The following is a 12,397-nucleotide window of genomic DNA, read 5'->3' as shown; positions in this document are numbered from 1 at the left end:
AAACGCCTATTGTAATCCCATGTTATCTTCGTCTGCTTGATAATGAATTTAAATGAATACATGGCTTAATATTCATCATCCTTAATTAATTATACAACTCTTACCAAAAACTTCTTTGCAACCCTCATCACCTTTACAATCAACCTTCCAACAAGTAATCTTCTTCACAATTCTTCCTTCAAATAACAAAGTTTGAAACTGAACCATCCAACAAAATATCACATCTGATTACAAACCAAATTTTCAAAACAAAAAATGTTACAATAGAAATGATTATCATAACCGAACAAGAACAAAAACATCTTTAAAAAAAAATAGCACGCTGACTGTACTGGACCGTTTGCTACAGCTGGTTGAACACAACGATGATGATGGTGGCGCAACGAGGAAACAAAACATCTTCTTCGAAGAGGTGGATGAGCCTATTTTTCATTGTCATGTTTTTATTCATCGCATGTACTGTTGATAGAGTATATTGCGATGACAAAATTCCTGTCAGTGTTGGATCAAGTAATAATTTCCAATATATTGTGCAAATTTCCTTGACAGGTTTGTTTAGTGAGCAGGAATTGAGTGGAGTTGGAGATCGTTTTATGAAATGTGGATTTAATGTAATCTCTGCAACGAGAACAAATGTTTATTTATATATTGGAGATGAGGAATTGAAACAATTGTTGGCTTATTATAAGGATAATTGTAAAGTTGTTTATTCTAATTCAAGAAGTATGAGTGAGAGTGTATTGAGTGATAATCAACAGGGGGAGGATGGTGATGAAGCTGATATTATGCAAAAATCTACAATTACTCTTGCAAAGATGGATCCAGAATTGAAAAGGGATGTTTTGAAGGTTTATAGTGGATTTGATAGAGTTCCTGAAGGATATCCAAATTTAAATCAAGTTAATAATTATTTGAGTGGACTTGAAAAGAGATATCCAGGAAAGGTTAAAAAGATTCAAATTACAACCAAACCAACTTTTGAAAATCGTCACATTTTTGGTGTTAAAATTTCTAAAAATGTAGAAAAGAATAGAGATGTTCCAAATATTCTTGTTGTATCTGCTCATCACTCAAGAGAAATTAACACTGTTATTACTAATATTGCTATGATTGAAAAATTGTTATCGGATCCAAATTGGGAAGATTTATTGGAATTTAATCAATTCTATTTCATTCCAGTTGTTAATGTTGATGGTTATGAATATGTATTTACAACAAATAATTTCTGGAGAAAGAACAGAAATGTTGCTGGTGTTGTCAATGGAACAACTGTTTTTGGAATTGATTTGAATAGAAATTATGATTTAGGTTTTAATAGTTGTGCAGGAAATGGAAGTCCTAACATGGACACTTATAAGGGCAAGAACGCATTCTCTGAAATTGAAACATCTGCCATCAGAGATTTCACTAAGAGAATTGGAGGAGTTGCCAAAGTATTGGATTTCCACAGTTCTGGTAGACAAGTTCTTACAGGATATACCTGTACAAACAATGCCCAACAAGATTACATTAAAAGTTTGGGACAAGAATTGGCCACTAAGGTTGGTTATGCTCTTAGAGTACCATCCTCAGATGGTGAACACCAGGAACATCAAATTAAGGAATATACTTCCTATTCATTCCTTGTAGAAATTATGCATTCTCATCAACCACCTCTCAATGAAACTGTTAGTGAGGCAGTTCAATTGGTTTCTCTCTTTGAACACTTTGCTTACAAACCAATACCTCTTCGTGGCCATATCTATGATGAAAAATCTGGTAAACCTATCGAAAATGCATTGATTGAGGTTTCTGGAATTGTTTGGAAAGCTGGCGAAAGTAGAAAGACTAATTACTTTGGAAGTTATTACTTATTCTTGGCCTTAAACAAGACTTATGAATTGACAATTACAGCTAAGGGTTATTCTCCTTTGAAAGCTTCTGTTTCTCTCACAAAAGAATCCACAACTAAGGACTTTAGATTGAGAAGATAAGGTTCAAAAGGAAAATAAAACATGGACATTAACTTTAATCATTTGTGAAAATGGTGATATCTCTCCACTTTTCACATGAAATTAGTCGTTTCATAAACCACTCACTTGGCTCTTCATTTACAACCAATATGGAAAAGAATTGGGTGAGTTGTACGTTATTGATCGACCACTGAGATTTTCCATAAAAAGGACATTCTATCTTTTCTGTCTTATTCTTCATTGGGTCAACTAGGAACATCATGTAAGGTTCCATAGCCACATTATAATTATTATCTGCAGAAATTATTTTACAAACTACAAGGAATGAAGATTCTGACTTGTTTCCACAAACATTCTGAATTTCATATTGATAGACATCAGAAAGTGGAAGGTACATCCTGATGGGAGAAAAGCTTTCTCGATAAGAGCCGTGTACTGTCAAATAGAAATGCGCCCAGTACCATTCATTGTCATCAAATTGCAATACAAATGATTCACTACATGATTCTATTCGTTGAATTGTTAATCCTTGTTGGAGCATGTCTTTCAGCTTTTGAAAATAACCAGATCTTCTAATGGATCCCAAATACCAATCAAAGACATATGAATTATGAACATAAACATCACTTATTGGTTTGACTAGACAATACATTGAGAGATGCCCTGGTTGGCAATCGGTAATTGTACAAGATTTGTCTCCAATATTAGCAAATTCTAAAAACGGAGTCCAAGGAGAGTGGCGACCAACATATTCATACTCTCCAGTAATATAAATTTCTTTAGATTTAGTAAATGCAATACTATATGTTAGTCCACATTTGATAAAATCCAATTGTCCATGTTCAAAGGGTATATCAGTAATTTCATGATAGAAATTCTGATTTTTTGAAACTATTCCCAGCTGACAGACAGTATTATCTCCCAATCCATATAATGAATGCTCACGAGTTTGAATCAGTAAAAATCCGTCTCCCATTTCAATATTAATTACAAATCCGTCCAATAATCCCTCTTCTGTTAACTCCAAAACACAAAACCCATCTCTACTCATCGGATCCTTTGTTTTCGATTGAATTGATCTTGCCAATGATCCAACAATTACCAACGTCTGACTTGGAAAATAAATATCATCATTCCACAATAAGAAAATAATGCTATCCTTACACGATCTCATCAATTGCAATTCCGTATTTAAAATTCCCAATTTCTTGGAAAAACTTCCCTGAATACATAATGGAATTTTGTAGAATTGATCGGAACGAAAAGGAACATTTGTCTTGATTGTCTTTTCAAGTTTTCTCTTCTTTTTTGAAGATTTGTTTGGTGATTTCTCTATGATTTGTTTATCTTCGGAGGATAGAGCCTTCGTCATGATCTCCATGAGTTGCGTGTTGCCTCTATAATAAATTGTTTGTGGCATTTTTTTTTTGGTTGATCAAGTAATGAACTCTTATTCATATTTTGGTTGACTCTAAGCTGTTTATTGGTACCAACAAAAATTAAAATAAACACGCGTTTAACAGTTAATGCAAGCAGCGATAGATCAGTTGGTTAGATCGTAAGCCTAACACGCTTAAGGTCGCGGGTTCAAGCCCCGCTCGCTGTAACCTTTTCCTTAACCTCTTTAAACTCAAAATATTTCCTTTTTGATTTTAATTTAACTTATGTAATTTTTTACAATAAAAAATGCGCCCACACAAAACCAAGTTTTCACAACTTCCACAAGAGTTGCTTTTTCTCATCTTATCATTCTTGGTTGTTGATTCCGATCATTTGGATAGTTTAGATTCGAATATTAGAAAGCTATCTCTGTACAATATTTGCAAATTCAACTCACTTTCTAACAAATTAAACGAAATGGAAGAAATGAAAAATTATTTCAACAATTATTATTGGAAATTATTCATCACTGAATTTAATATTCGCCAAATTTATTTGAATCAATTTGATGAATTAAAAATTAAAATGATTGAAAAGAATGAATTGAAACGAAAGATTTTATTAATCAGATATTTGAACCGAATCTCAATAATTCCAAAAAATAAGAAGGAAATTAAAACTTTGAATGTGACATTGAATGGATTGGAGTATGTTGGTGAGTATGAAATATTTCTGTGTTTGAAATTTTACAAAATAATGAAGGAAAATCATCTTTGACACTTCGATTTGTGACAAATAATTATGCATTTGAGAATAATGATCCAACGATAGAAGATAATTATTCTAAACAATATAATGTTGATGGAATTCCAATTTTATTTGATATTCTCGATACAGGTAAGCAATTAATTCAAAAAAAGAAATATTTCACGACAATTGACAGCTGGACAGGAAGAATTCAGACCACTGAGAGGTCAGTATCATCATAGAAATACTGATTGCTTCATTTTGGTTTCCTCTTTAGAAAATATAAAAACAGTAGAAGAATGTGTATCTTTCTTGAACTCAATTGGTTCCAATTATCAATCAATCAATGACATACCAATAATATTTGTACTCAATAAGGTTGATTTATTGCAAGATTACAAGGAAAGAATGAGGAAAATTGAAGAATTTAGAAAGGTGATTGAGTCACTAATTGAGGCCTATCATTTGTTAAATACTAAAATTATTGTAACGAGTGCAAAAAGTGGAGAATGTGTTAATTTATTATTTGAAGAAAGTGAGCGAATGGTACGATTTTCAAATGAAAACGATTTGAAATTATTACATCAAGTTGTGGAGCTAGATTCAAAGTCAACCAAGGCATTGATCAAGAAACAGAGAAAGAAAAAATGGTGGTAGAGTAGGATTCACTTGATGTTTTCCATATCAAGACTTTTCAATTGGCCTTGCAAGGTCAATGTTAATTGACATCAAATTATGGTTGAGTATCTTGTTTTTGACTGTACAACAAGAACTGTTATCATGTTGAACAATGAAAGAAACTTGTTTTAACGGAACAATCGACTTGCATGTGTGAAGAAGGATGGACTGAAGTCTCTTGTGTCAAAAATGATAGTTGTCCACATTGTTTCCATGGCGATTGTGAATGGACAATGATATGAATGTAAATTTTACATGAACAATCTTTAATATTTGATAAAACAACATTCTTTTCAATTTTACTAATTTTGCGAAATGTAGTGGTGATTTATATTTCCTCAATTATTTTCTTTGCACTGGCATTTGGTAGATATTTGAATCTCATACAATTTGAGTTTCTCTTCCATTACTAATTTTTTAGTGTGAAGATCAAAAAGAATGGGATCCCAAAGCATTTCTATTTACAAGTTCTGAGAATAACTTGAGAGATTCCATTGTTGATTTAATATCTGTAGGACTTTAATAAAACAACACGCTGGAGCCTAGTCAGACTGCGTCTTGAGTTGCGTCTCCCATTAATTTTTGAAAAATCTAGATTCATTGAGATTTATTTCACTTCAGGATTTTGACATCATGGATACGTCTTTTGATGAGGATGTAAGCGAAGTTCCTGAATTAGGATGTTCTGATGAGTCAGACAAGATTTCTGCCGAAGTTATGTGAGGGATAGATTTATTTCAAGTCTTAAATTTAAATAAACCATTTGAATTAACTAGCAAGCTTCCTCCTATTACACATTGGTCCATTGGATAATGTCAATATGATGGAAGTTTTGGGAACTATACATAAAAGTGTGGTTAACAACCCTCACCATGCCATTAATGTTCAATCACTGCATGAACTTCCAACTAACTAAACAAACAAGCATGAAACCATGAGTGGTTGTTTATGGTAACCAATAACAATATGGCACTAGAGCAAAAATTAGTTTTCTGTGGTTGTCATACTTTAAAACTACATTCTTGATTTAAGAAATGAAGATGTCCAAGTTCACATTATCAAATGATCATTTGTTACCTTAAATTTACAGAGATAAGTTTACTTTCATACCTGGTTGTTTATCTTCTTGAAGTCCAAACACAATTACGTTACCAAACATTACTCATCTCAAAACCGGCAATGAGACAATTTCAGAATCACAAGCAAAACATTAGAACCCAACCAACAATGTAACTTTGTAGGATTTCCTCTTCCACACCATCACAATCATCAATCATCACAACGGTGCCATCAAATAGCTTAAAAAAAAAATCATCAAAAATATGAAACATACCTTCCTTCGTAAAATCAATAGATTGCAGTTATTTACTGCATCACCCAAAATCAATAGATCAATATTAAAAATTAATAATTTAACTAATGATATTAACAAGTTTACAATTAATAGAGTGAATCAAACTAAAAACTATTCAAATACATTAAAACCAACAACAAATAATGTTGAAAATATTAAATTTAAAAATATTGGTGACGGAAATTTGTTGGTGCCATATTTTCCATATGGTGAATCAGATTTTGCTTCCATCAGAAGAAGTAAACAATTTTATGTTGATAAAACTAATTTAATTCCTCTATTAGAAGAAAGTGGAAAACAATTATTTTTTGTTCGTCCTCCGAGATGGGGAAAATCACTATTATTATCAATGCTTTCATCATATTATGATATTAACAAGAAAGATGAATTTGATGAATTATTTTCTGGTTTATGGATTGGTGATGAAAATAATTGGACACCTGGAAAGAATCAATATCATGTTTTAAAGTTAGATTTTTCTATTCAAGTTGATGGTACAACGGAAGATATTAATCAACGGCTTCATGAGAAAGTAAACACATCCATTTATGGTTTTTTACGTTACTATGAATTAACTAAAGAGATGGATATTAATCACAAAAATTCGTTCGATACTTTAGCAACTCTGGTGGCTATATTAATAGAAAAAGGAGCCAAATTAATGATATTAATTGATGAATATGATAGATTTGCAAACAAATTAATGTTTGAAAATCCTGAAAAATATCAATTAATAGTTGAAGGAAAGAGAGGAGATCCAACATCTTCACCAATTCGTTCTTTCTTTGAAAGATTGAAAGAGTCTTCCGGTGTTGGTTTACAAGATTTTCGTAGTATCATCACTGGTATCACTCCTATTGCTCTTGCAGATGCATCTGGATATAATGTTTCCAGTAATATTTCCTTTGATAAGATATTTGGTGGTTTGGTTGGTTTTACAGAAAATGATCTGAGAATGGCATTAAATAACATTGATATTATTGGAAATGATCAAGATATTACCATTTCAACCATGAAAAAGTATTATAAAGGTTATCATTTTCCTGGTTCAAAACATGCTCTATTCAACACAACTCTTTCAATGTTCTTTTTGAACAAACTTGTAAAAGATGAACCTTTCAGAAATGCTGTTCTACAAAAACAAGAAATTCCATTATCAATATTAACAGATACCAACACAATGATCAGTGAGAACGTTTTTGCAACTTTGGCATCATCAGTTGTATCGAATGATATTATTCAACAATTACTTTCAAAAGATTATGTAGAAGTAACAGAGTCAATTTATCCTTCACTGAAATTAAGAGAGATTATTGATCCACCATCCAATGAAGAAGATATACAAAAGATTCGTGATAATGCTTTATCATTCATGTATTATCACGGTATGGTTACCTTCACAAAAGAATCATCAAAACAGATGAACCCAAAACAATTGTTAATTCCAAATGAAATTGCAAAAGTCCAATATTTAGAGCAGTTACGTAGACTTATATCTCTACATGAAAATGATGTATCAACTTTTATTAATGAACCTACCCAAGATAATTTGAGAATGTTACTCAATAATATTTTAGAAAAACAAGAAACTATTTATGACAATTCAATGTCTGAAGGAGGTTTACAAGCAAGTATTGAATCTGCATTAAGAGCATATTGTTTATTTAGAAACAAAGAATTGAAAATTCAAGCTGAAAAGGAATATCATGTAAAGAATTCTAACAATAAGGAATACATCAAACGTGCTGATCTTGTGATAAGAACTTCTAAAAAAGTATTAATAATTGAATTCAAACGTATTAGACCAAATTCTTTAACAAAATATTCCAATATTGAATATTGGAATCCGCAAATTTTTAAAAATATATTTAAAGATTTATCTAAACAAACTGATGAAGAATTATTAGAAATGGAAGTACTTACTCATGCCAAAGAGAAAGTTGTAGCCAGATCAATTTTGAATTCTGCAATTTCTCAAGTCAAACAATATGCTCAATATGAAAATGATGCTGACAAATCAAAAAGCATTCATAAGTATGCAGTGATACAAGTTGGTTGGCCCTTAATTGTAAGAAAATTGAATTAAAATGTTTGCTGCAACTAAAAGAACTTTGCTTGTTGATGTATTGTGATTCTATGCAAACACACTCAATTTCCTAATCCTTGAAATTGTTATCCCAAAACCTGCCATCATTAGAGATAACAGAATAATGAAATATTGACAACTTTTTCATCTCGAAACCTGGCGCACTTTGTTCAAAGATTTTTATCTTTTCATTTAGGAGATGAGCATGTCTGGAGAACAAGTTTTTACACGAAAGTTGTCTATACATCATTCAACTTTTTATTTAGTGATAAAGAGAGCAATACATGAACCAACGATATTATAAGGTAATATAGAATGATGTTCACGTATACAAGTCAAACACATCCCTCAGCAACTGTCAAATGTCATGCTTTGGGACTCGCAATATTAATGTGTAGTTTTTGGCGAGGATCATCTCTTGGAATAACAAATAAGAGATTATCTCAAGATAAAATATATAATTTGGATTCTCAAATCTAAGTGTCTGTATTTATTTTTTATTTTATATTGAATGTTGGTAAAATCTCCCGAAAACCCAAGTATGATTTAAAAGGATGTAAACTTTTAGTGGGACTTGGATTATGCGAACACTGATTGGATTAACCTGATCACCTACAAGATTTTCAAATCTTAATACCAATTCCTCTCCACTTTAATGATAGATTCGTATGTTGGAGATCCATACGAAGGAAATAAGGGAAAGATGATGAATGGTGAGAATTCCAAGCATATTGTTTGTGAATTCAACAGGTCAGTTTTGGACCTATTGTGATAATATGACATTGTATGAATATTGTCATACACAATCTAGGGAACCAGATGTACAGTTACCACCATTTGATATGAGTTACATTCTAGGAGTGGCATCGGACCAAGTGAACAAACCAACTTTTACGCTCTCCTACACTGACCCAACACTTCCTTCCATTACCTTTATGAGTTTGGTCAATTCAAGACCATCTAGAAATCAAACGGCCACAGGATTCAACTTTGATTGGTATTTTGGTTTTGATATTTCTGTGGCTACAATTAGTAGCTATCTGAAGGAAATCACAAGTTAAATAACTGGTTCACTTGCCTTTGTCATTGAAATTGAAACTGAGTTTATCGTGGCCTCTAGTTATCCTGAAGTTCCTGTAGCCAAGTGGGATGATAAGGGAAATCAAGAGCGTAAGAAGGCAACAAATTTTGGTGTTTTAGAAGTAGAAACTGTTGGTAACTTTATATATACGAGGTATCAAAGCAAGTTGGACTCACTTAGCTGCGATTCATTCAAGTTTTTATCTTTCGGGGACAGATTTTTTAATGTACAGGTTATGTAATTCTGCTAATGTAAATTGGTAAGTATGATGATTCCTTATTTTCCCAATGACACTGCTTCTTGACAGGTTATTTGTATTTTCAGTTCCTCAATGGAACTATCTAGGAACCATGATTATTGCTATCATTGCAGCTCTGGCATCATCTATTGTTATTGTTGTGATGGGAGTTCTTCTTGGTGTATTCTCTTCATTTAAAATTGTAAAGCCATTCCACAATCTAATTGATTTATTTGCTAATTCATAGAGACACTTTAATTTTTGCTCCTATTTCAAACACTTTTCTATTTTTCACAGTATTATTATCATTTTGAAGATTAATAAATGAAACAAATCTTGTATGGAAAGAGAATCGAGCAACCTTACTAGCAAAATATTAGATCACAAACCACTCCTATTTGGAATTTTCTTGCGTAATCTGTTATATATTTAGATTTTCTAAAATTTTGAACAATCTTTTATCATTAGTCCCCACATTTCCACACAAACATTGTTGAACATAAATAGCTAACCTAAACTGACAAGTATTCAAAGAGTGACTATTGGCCATCTGATTCCATTTGTTTTTTTGTAAGTCTGCCAACCTTGAGCTCAAATCTACACAAGCTTTGACTGCTCTTTCCTCATGCATTGATTGTTCTTTGGATGCATTGAATGCAATTGAAATTGTGAAATTGTCTGAAGGTTCCATTAAACTACTAGTAGATTTTGATACAAATTCAACTCTCTCAAAGAAGTCTTGCAAAATCTCCACAACTTCATTGGGAGGTGTCGTTGAAATAATATGTTCAAGACCTTCCAATTTCACACAAATCATGGAAATGTGCTTCTTTTCAAGATACAATGAAAATCTCATTTTCAAATCATTAGTTTTTGGTATACCAAAAAGATGATTGAATAATATATCATAATTATATGATGCTCTTGCTTGTGATTGCAAAAATTGTAAAAGAACTTCATAGGACATTGTATGGGCAGCGTAAGCAGCACTTCCAATGGCTCTTTTTTGACCTGATATCATCAATAAACATATAGTTACAATAATCAACAATATACATGGTAAGAATCTTCACTCAAATTAGAAAGAACAGTGATGGCTTCAATCATGGCTGTATTCCAGTTAGTAAAGAAATTAATTGCTGTTATAGACTTCGCAAATTGTAACCTATCTATGTTGATTCTTCAAACTATGCCTTCCAAAAGACTTTTGGTTTCAACGATACTGACGCATAGAGGTGGAATGGTTGACATTACATCCATTCTTCCTACTTTGGATATTCAAAAGGAATTGGCTGACTCTAGAGGTTCAGCTGTGCTTCTCCATGATGACACTTGTATCACTGGAAGAGAGATAAATGCTATCAACAAACTCGGTCAAGAAATGAAAGTTAGAATTTCAATGTCATTCAGCAAGTGTACGTATGACCTTACGTCTGTTGTAAAAGCTGAATCTGAAATGTCTACTGTTATTGTCATTCTGATTCATCATCTTACAATTAAGAATATGCTTAAAGAACTTAAAGAAAAGGAAGTCATGTATTACAAGTTGCAAGACAAAATCAACTTCAAAGAAATTTTCCACAACATTGACAAGAGAAACAACTTTAAAGATTTCTGTGCCAAAGAAATGAACGAATGGATACTTTTCCTTGAAGATGTCAGTTATTATAAGAGCTTGAAAAAGATTCAAGACAGAGTCAAGCTTCAAACTGAGATTTATTCACAGTTTATTAAGAATGGTAGTAACAAACAATTGAACATGTCAAAGGAAGAGCTACAAGTTCATTCATTCAATATTCAACGATTATTGGGTGAAATTGACTTGTTTGACGAGCTGGAAAACGTTGTGATTCAAAACCTTCTCTTTGATGTCTTCAAGAGATGGCAAGAACAATAGGAAACAAGTGTCAGTAATATTGTTTGATTTATTGTACATAAAAGAATAATTAGTATTGTTGGGAAGTGCATGCTTGAAGCAGCAGTAATAGTAATGTTTCGTTCGGGACCAGGGGTGGACGTCCACCATTTGTAGAATTATCCGATAATAGTGTTTTCTTTGGAGTACAATTAGGTGTATTTACCTTAACCTTTTTGCTTGATATGAAAGTAACATTGCTTGGATTTGTCAATTCTGGTTGTTTTCTATTTGAACAACATATTTCATTATTAGAATTCAAAATTGGACACTTTTCACAAAATACCTCAGAATTAGTTTGCTCCAATTTATACACAGTTAAGTCTGCTGATACAGAGGTTTCATTCCATTGAAAATAATTCATCAATAATTTATCATTTTGCAAGGCTTTCCTCAACCTTCTACTTTTCATTGTTGTTGACAGGAAATTTTGCTTCTTAATCTTTTCCTTTACTCGTTGGGTTTCATCTACAATCGAAATTATTTTTTGTTGAATATTGATTCTACCCATTGTGATTTTATTCCGAATGAAGAAGAAGGCAATTTAAAATTCACCTTCACTACGGAAGAAGAATATTATCAATGTTTAGTAAAGTCTTTACTCAGATATTTGTTCGAGTTGCTTATTATGTTTTTTGTCATAAACTTGAGAAGGTCCACTGCATTGTTTCAATGATAAGTCGACTTTCTTTCTTTACAAATTGAGTGTAAGTTCCACTATATCGGGGAAGAAGAAGAAAAGAGGAAAAGAAATAAGGCAATTTCAATTAAGGCATGGTTTTACTGTTATTTACTATTAGATGAATCTCCCACTCAGAGAATGCTCACAAACAAACTTTATTTCTACGATAATAGCGAAGTCACTTTTTTCGCTTGGAATGTTGTAGTGCTGTTTAAAGTCCTACAGAAATATAGTTGAATCAATCACGCATGCATTGAAATAGTTCATCCACTTGAATGTTCAAA

General features: G+C 32.0%; 4 protein-coding genes and 1 non-coding gene across 5 annotated transcripts; all 5 read left to right on the top strand.

Moving 5' to 3' along the window:
- Nucleotides 1–437: 437 nt before the first annotated feature.
- NAEGRDRAFT_62306 (uncharacterized protein) lies at nt 438–1,973 on the top strand (the record flags this gene model as incomplete). The annotated part of the gene is made up of 1 exon (XM_002682425.1): nt 438–1,973. One exon carries the CDS (start codon nt 438–440, stop codon nt 1,971–1,973), a length of 1,536 nt encoding a protein of 511 aa, XP_002682471.1.
- Nucleotides 1,974–3,484: 1,511 nt separating this feature from the next.
- Nucleotides 3,485–3,558, top strand: NAEGRDRAFT_t33. Its single transcript has one exon. It is a non-coding gene; the product is annotated as a tRNA-Val (tRNA).
- A 359-nt stretch (nt 3,559–3,917) lies between these two features.
- NAEGRDRAFT_62305 (ras family small GTPase) lies at nt 3,918–4,736 on the top strand (the record flags this gene model as incomplete). Its single annotated transcript, XM_002682424.1, has 3 exons — nt 3,918–4,047; nt 4,095–4,229; nt 4,276–4,736. The coding sequence occupies 3 exons, from the start codon at nt 3,918–3,920 to the stop codon at nt 4,734–4,736; spliced, it is 726 nt and encodes a 241-aa protein (XP_002682470.1).
- A 1,343-nt stretch (nt 4,737–6,079) lies between these two features.
- On the top strand, nt 6,080–8,439 carry NAEGRDRAFT_78045 (uncharacterized protein; the record flags this gene model as incomplete). The annotated part of the gene is made up of 1 exon (XM_002682423.1): nt 6,080–8,439. One exon carries the CDS (start codon nt 6,080–6,082, stop codon nt 8,195–8,197), a length of 2,118 nt encoding a protein of 705 aa, XP_002682469.1. The 3' UTR covers nt 8,198–8,439.
- A 2,266-nt stretch (nt 8,440–10,705) lies between these two features.
- NAEGRDRAFT_62303 (uncharacterized protein) lies at nt 10,706–11,413 on the top strand (the record flags this gene model as incomplete). Its single annotated transcript, XM_002682422.1, has 1 exon — nt 10,706–11,413. The coding sequence occupies one exon, from the start codon at nt 10,706–10,708 to the stop codon at nt 11,411–11,413; it is 708 nt and encodes a 235-aa protein (XP_002682468.1).
- Nucleotides 11,414–12,397: the final 984 nt, after the last annotated feature.

The sequence above is a fragment of the Naegleria gruberi genome (genome assembly GCF_000004985.1).
Source record: "Naegleria gruberi genomic scaffold NAEGRscaffold_3, whole genome shotgun sequence".
Lineage (NCBI taxonomy): Eukaryota > Heterolobosea > Eutetramitea > Acrasida > Naegleriidae > Naegleria > Naegleria gruberi.
The sequence above is the reverse complement of the archived record's forward strand: the minus strand, read 5'-3'. Positions and strand labels throughout refer to the sequence as shown.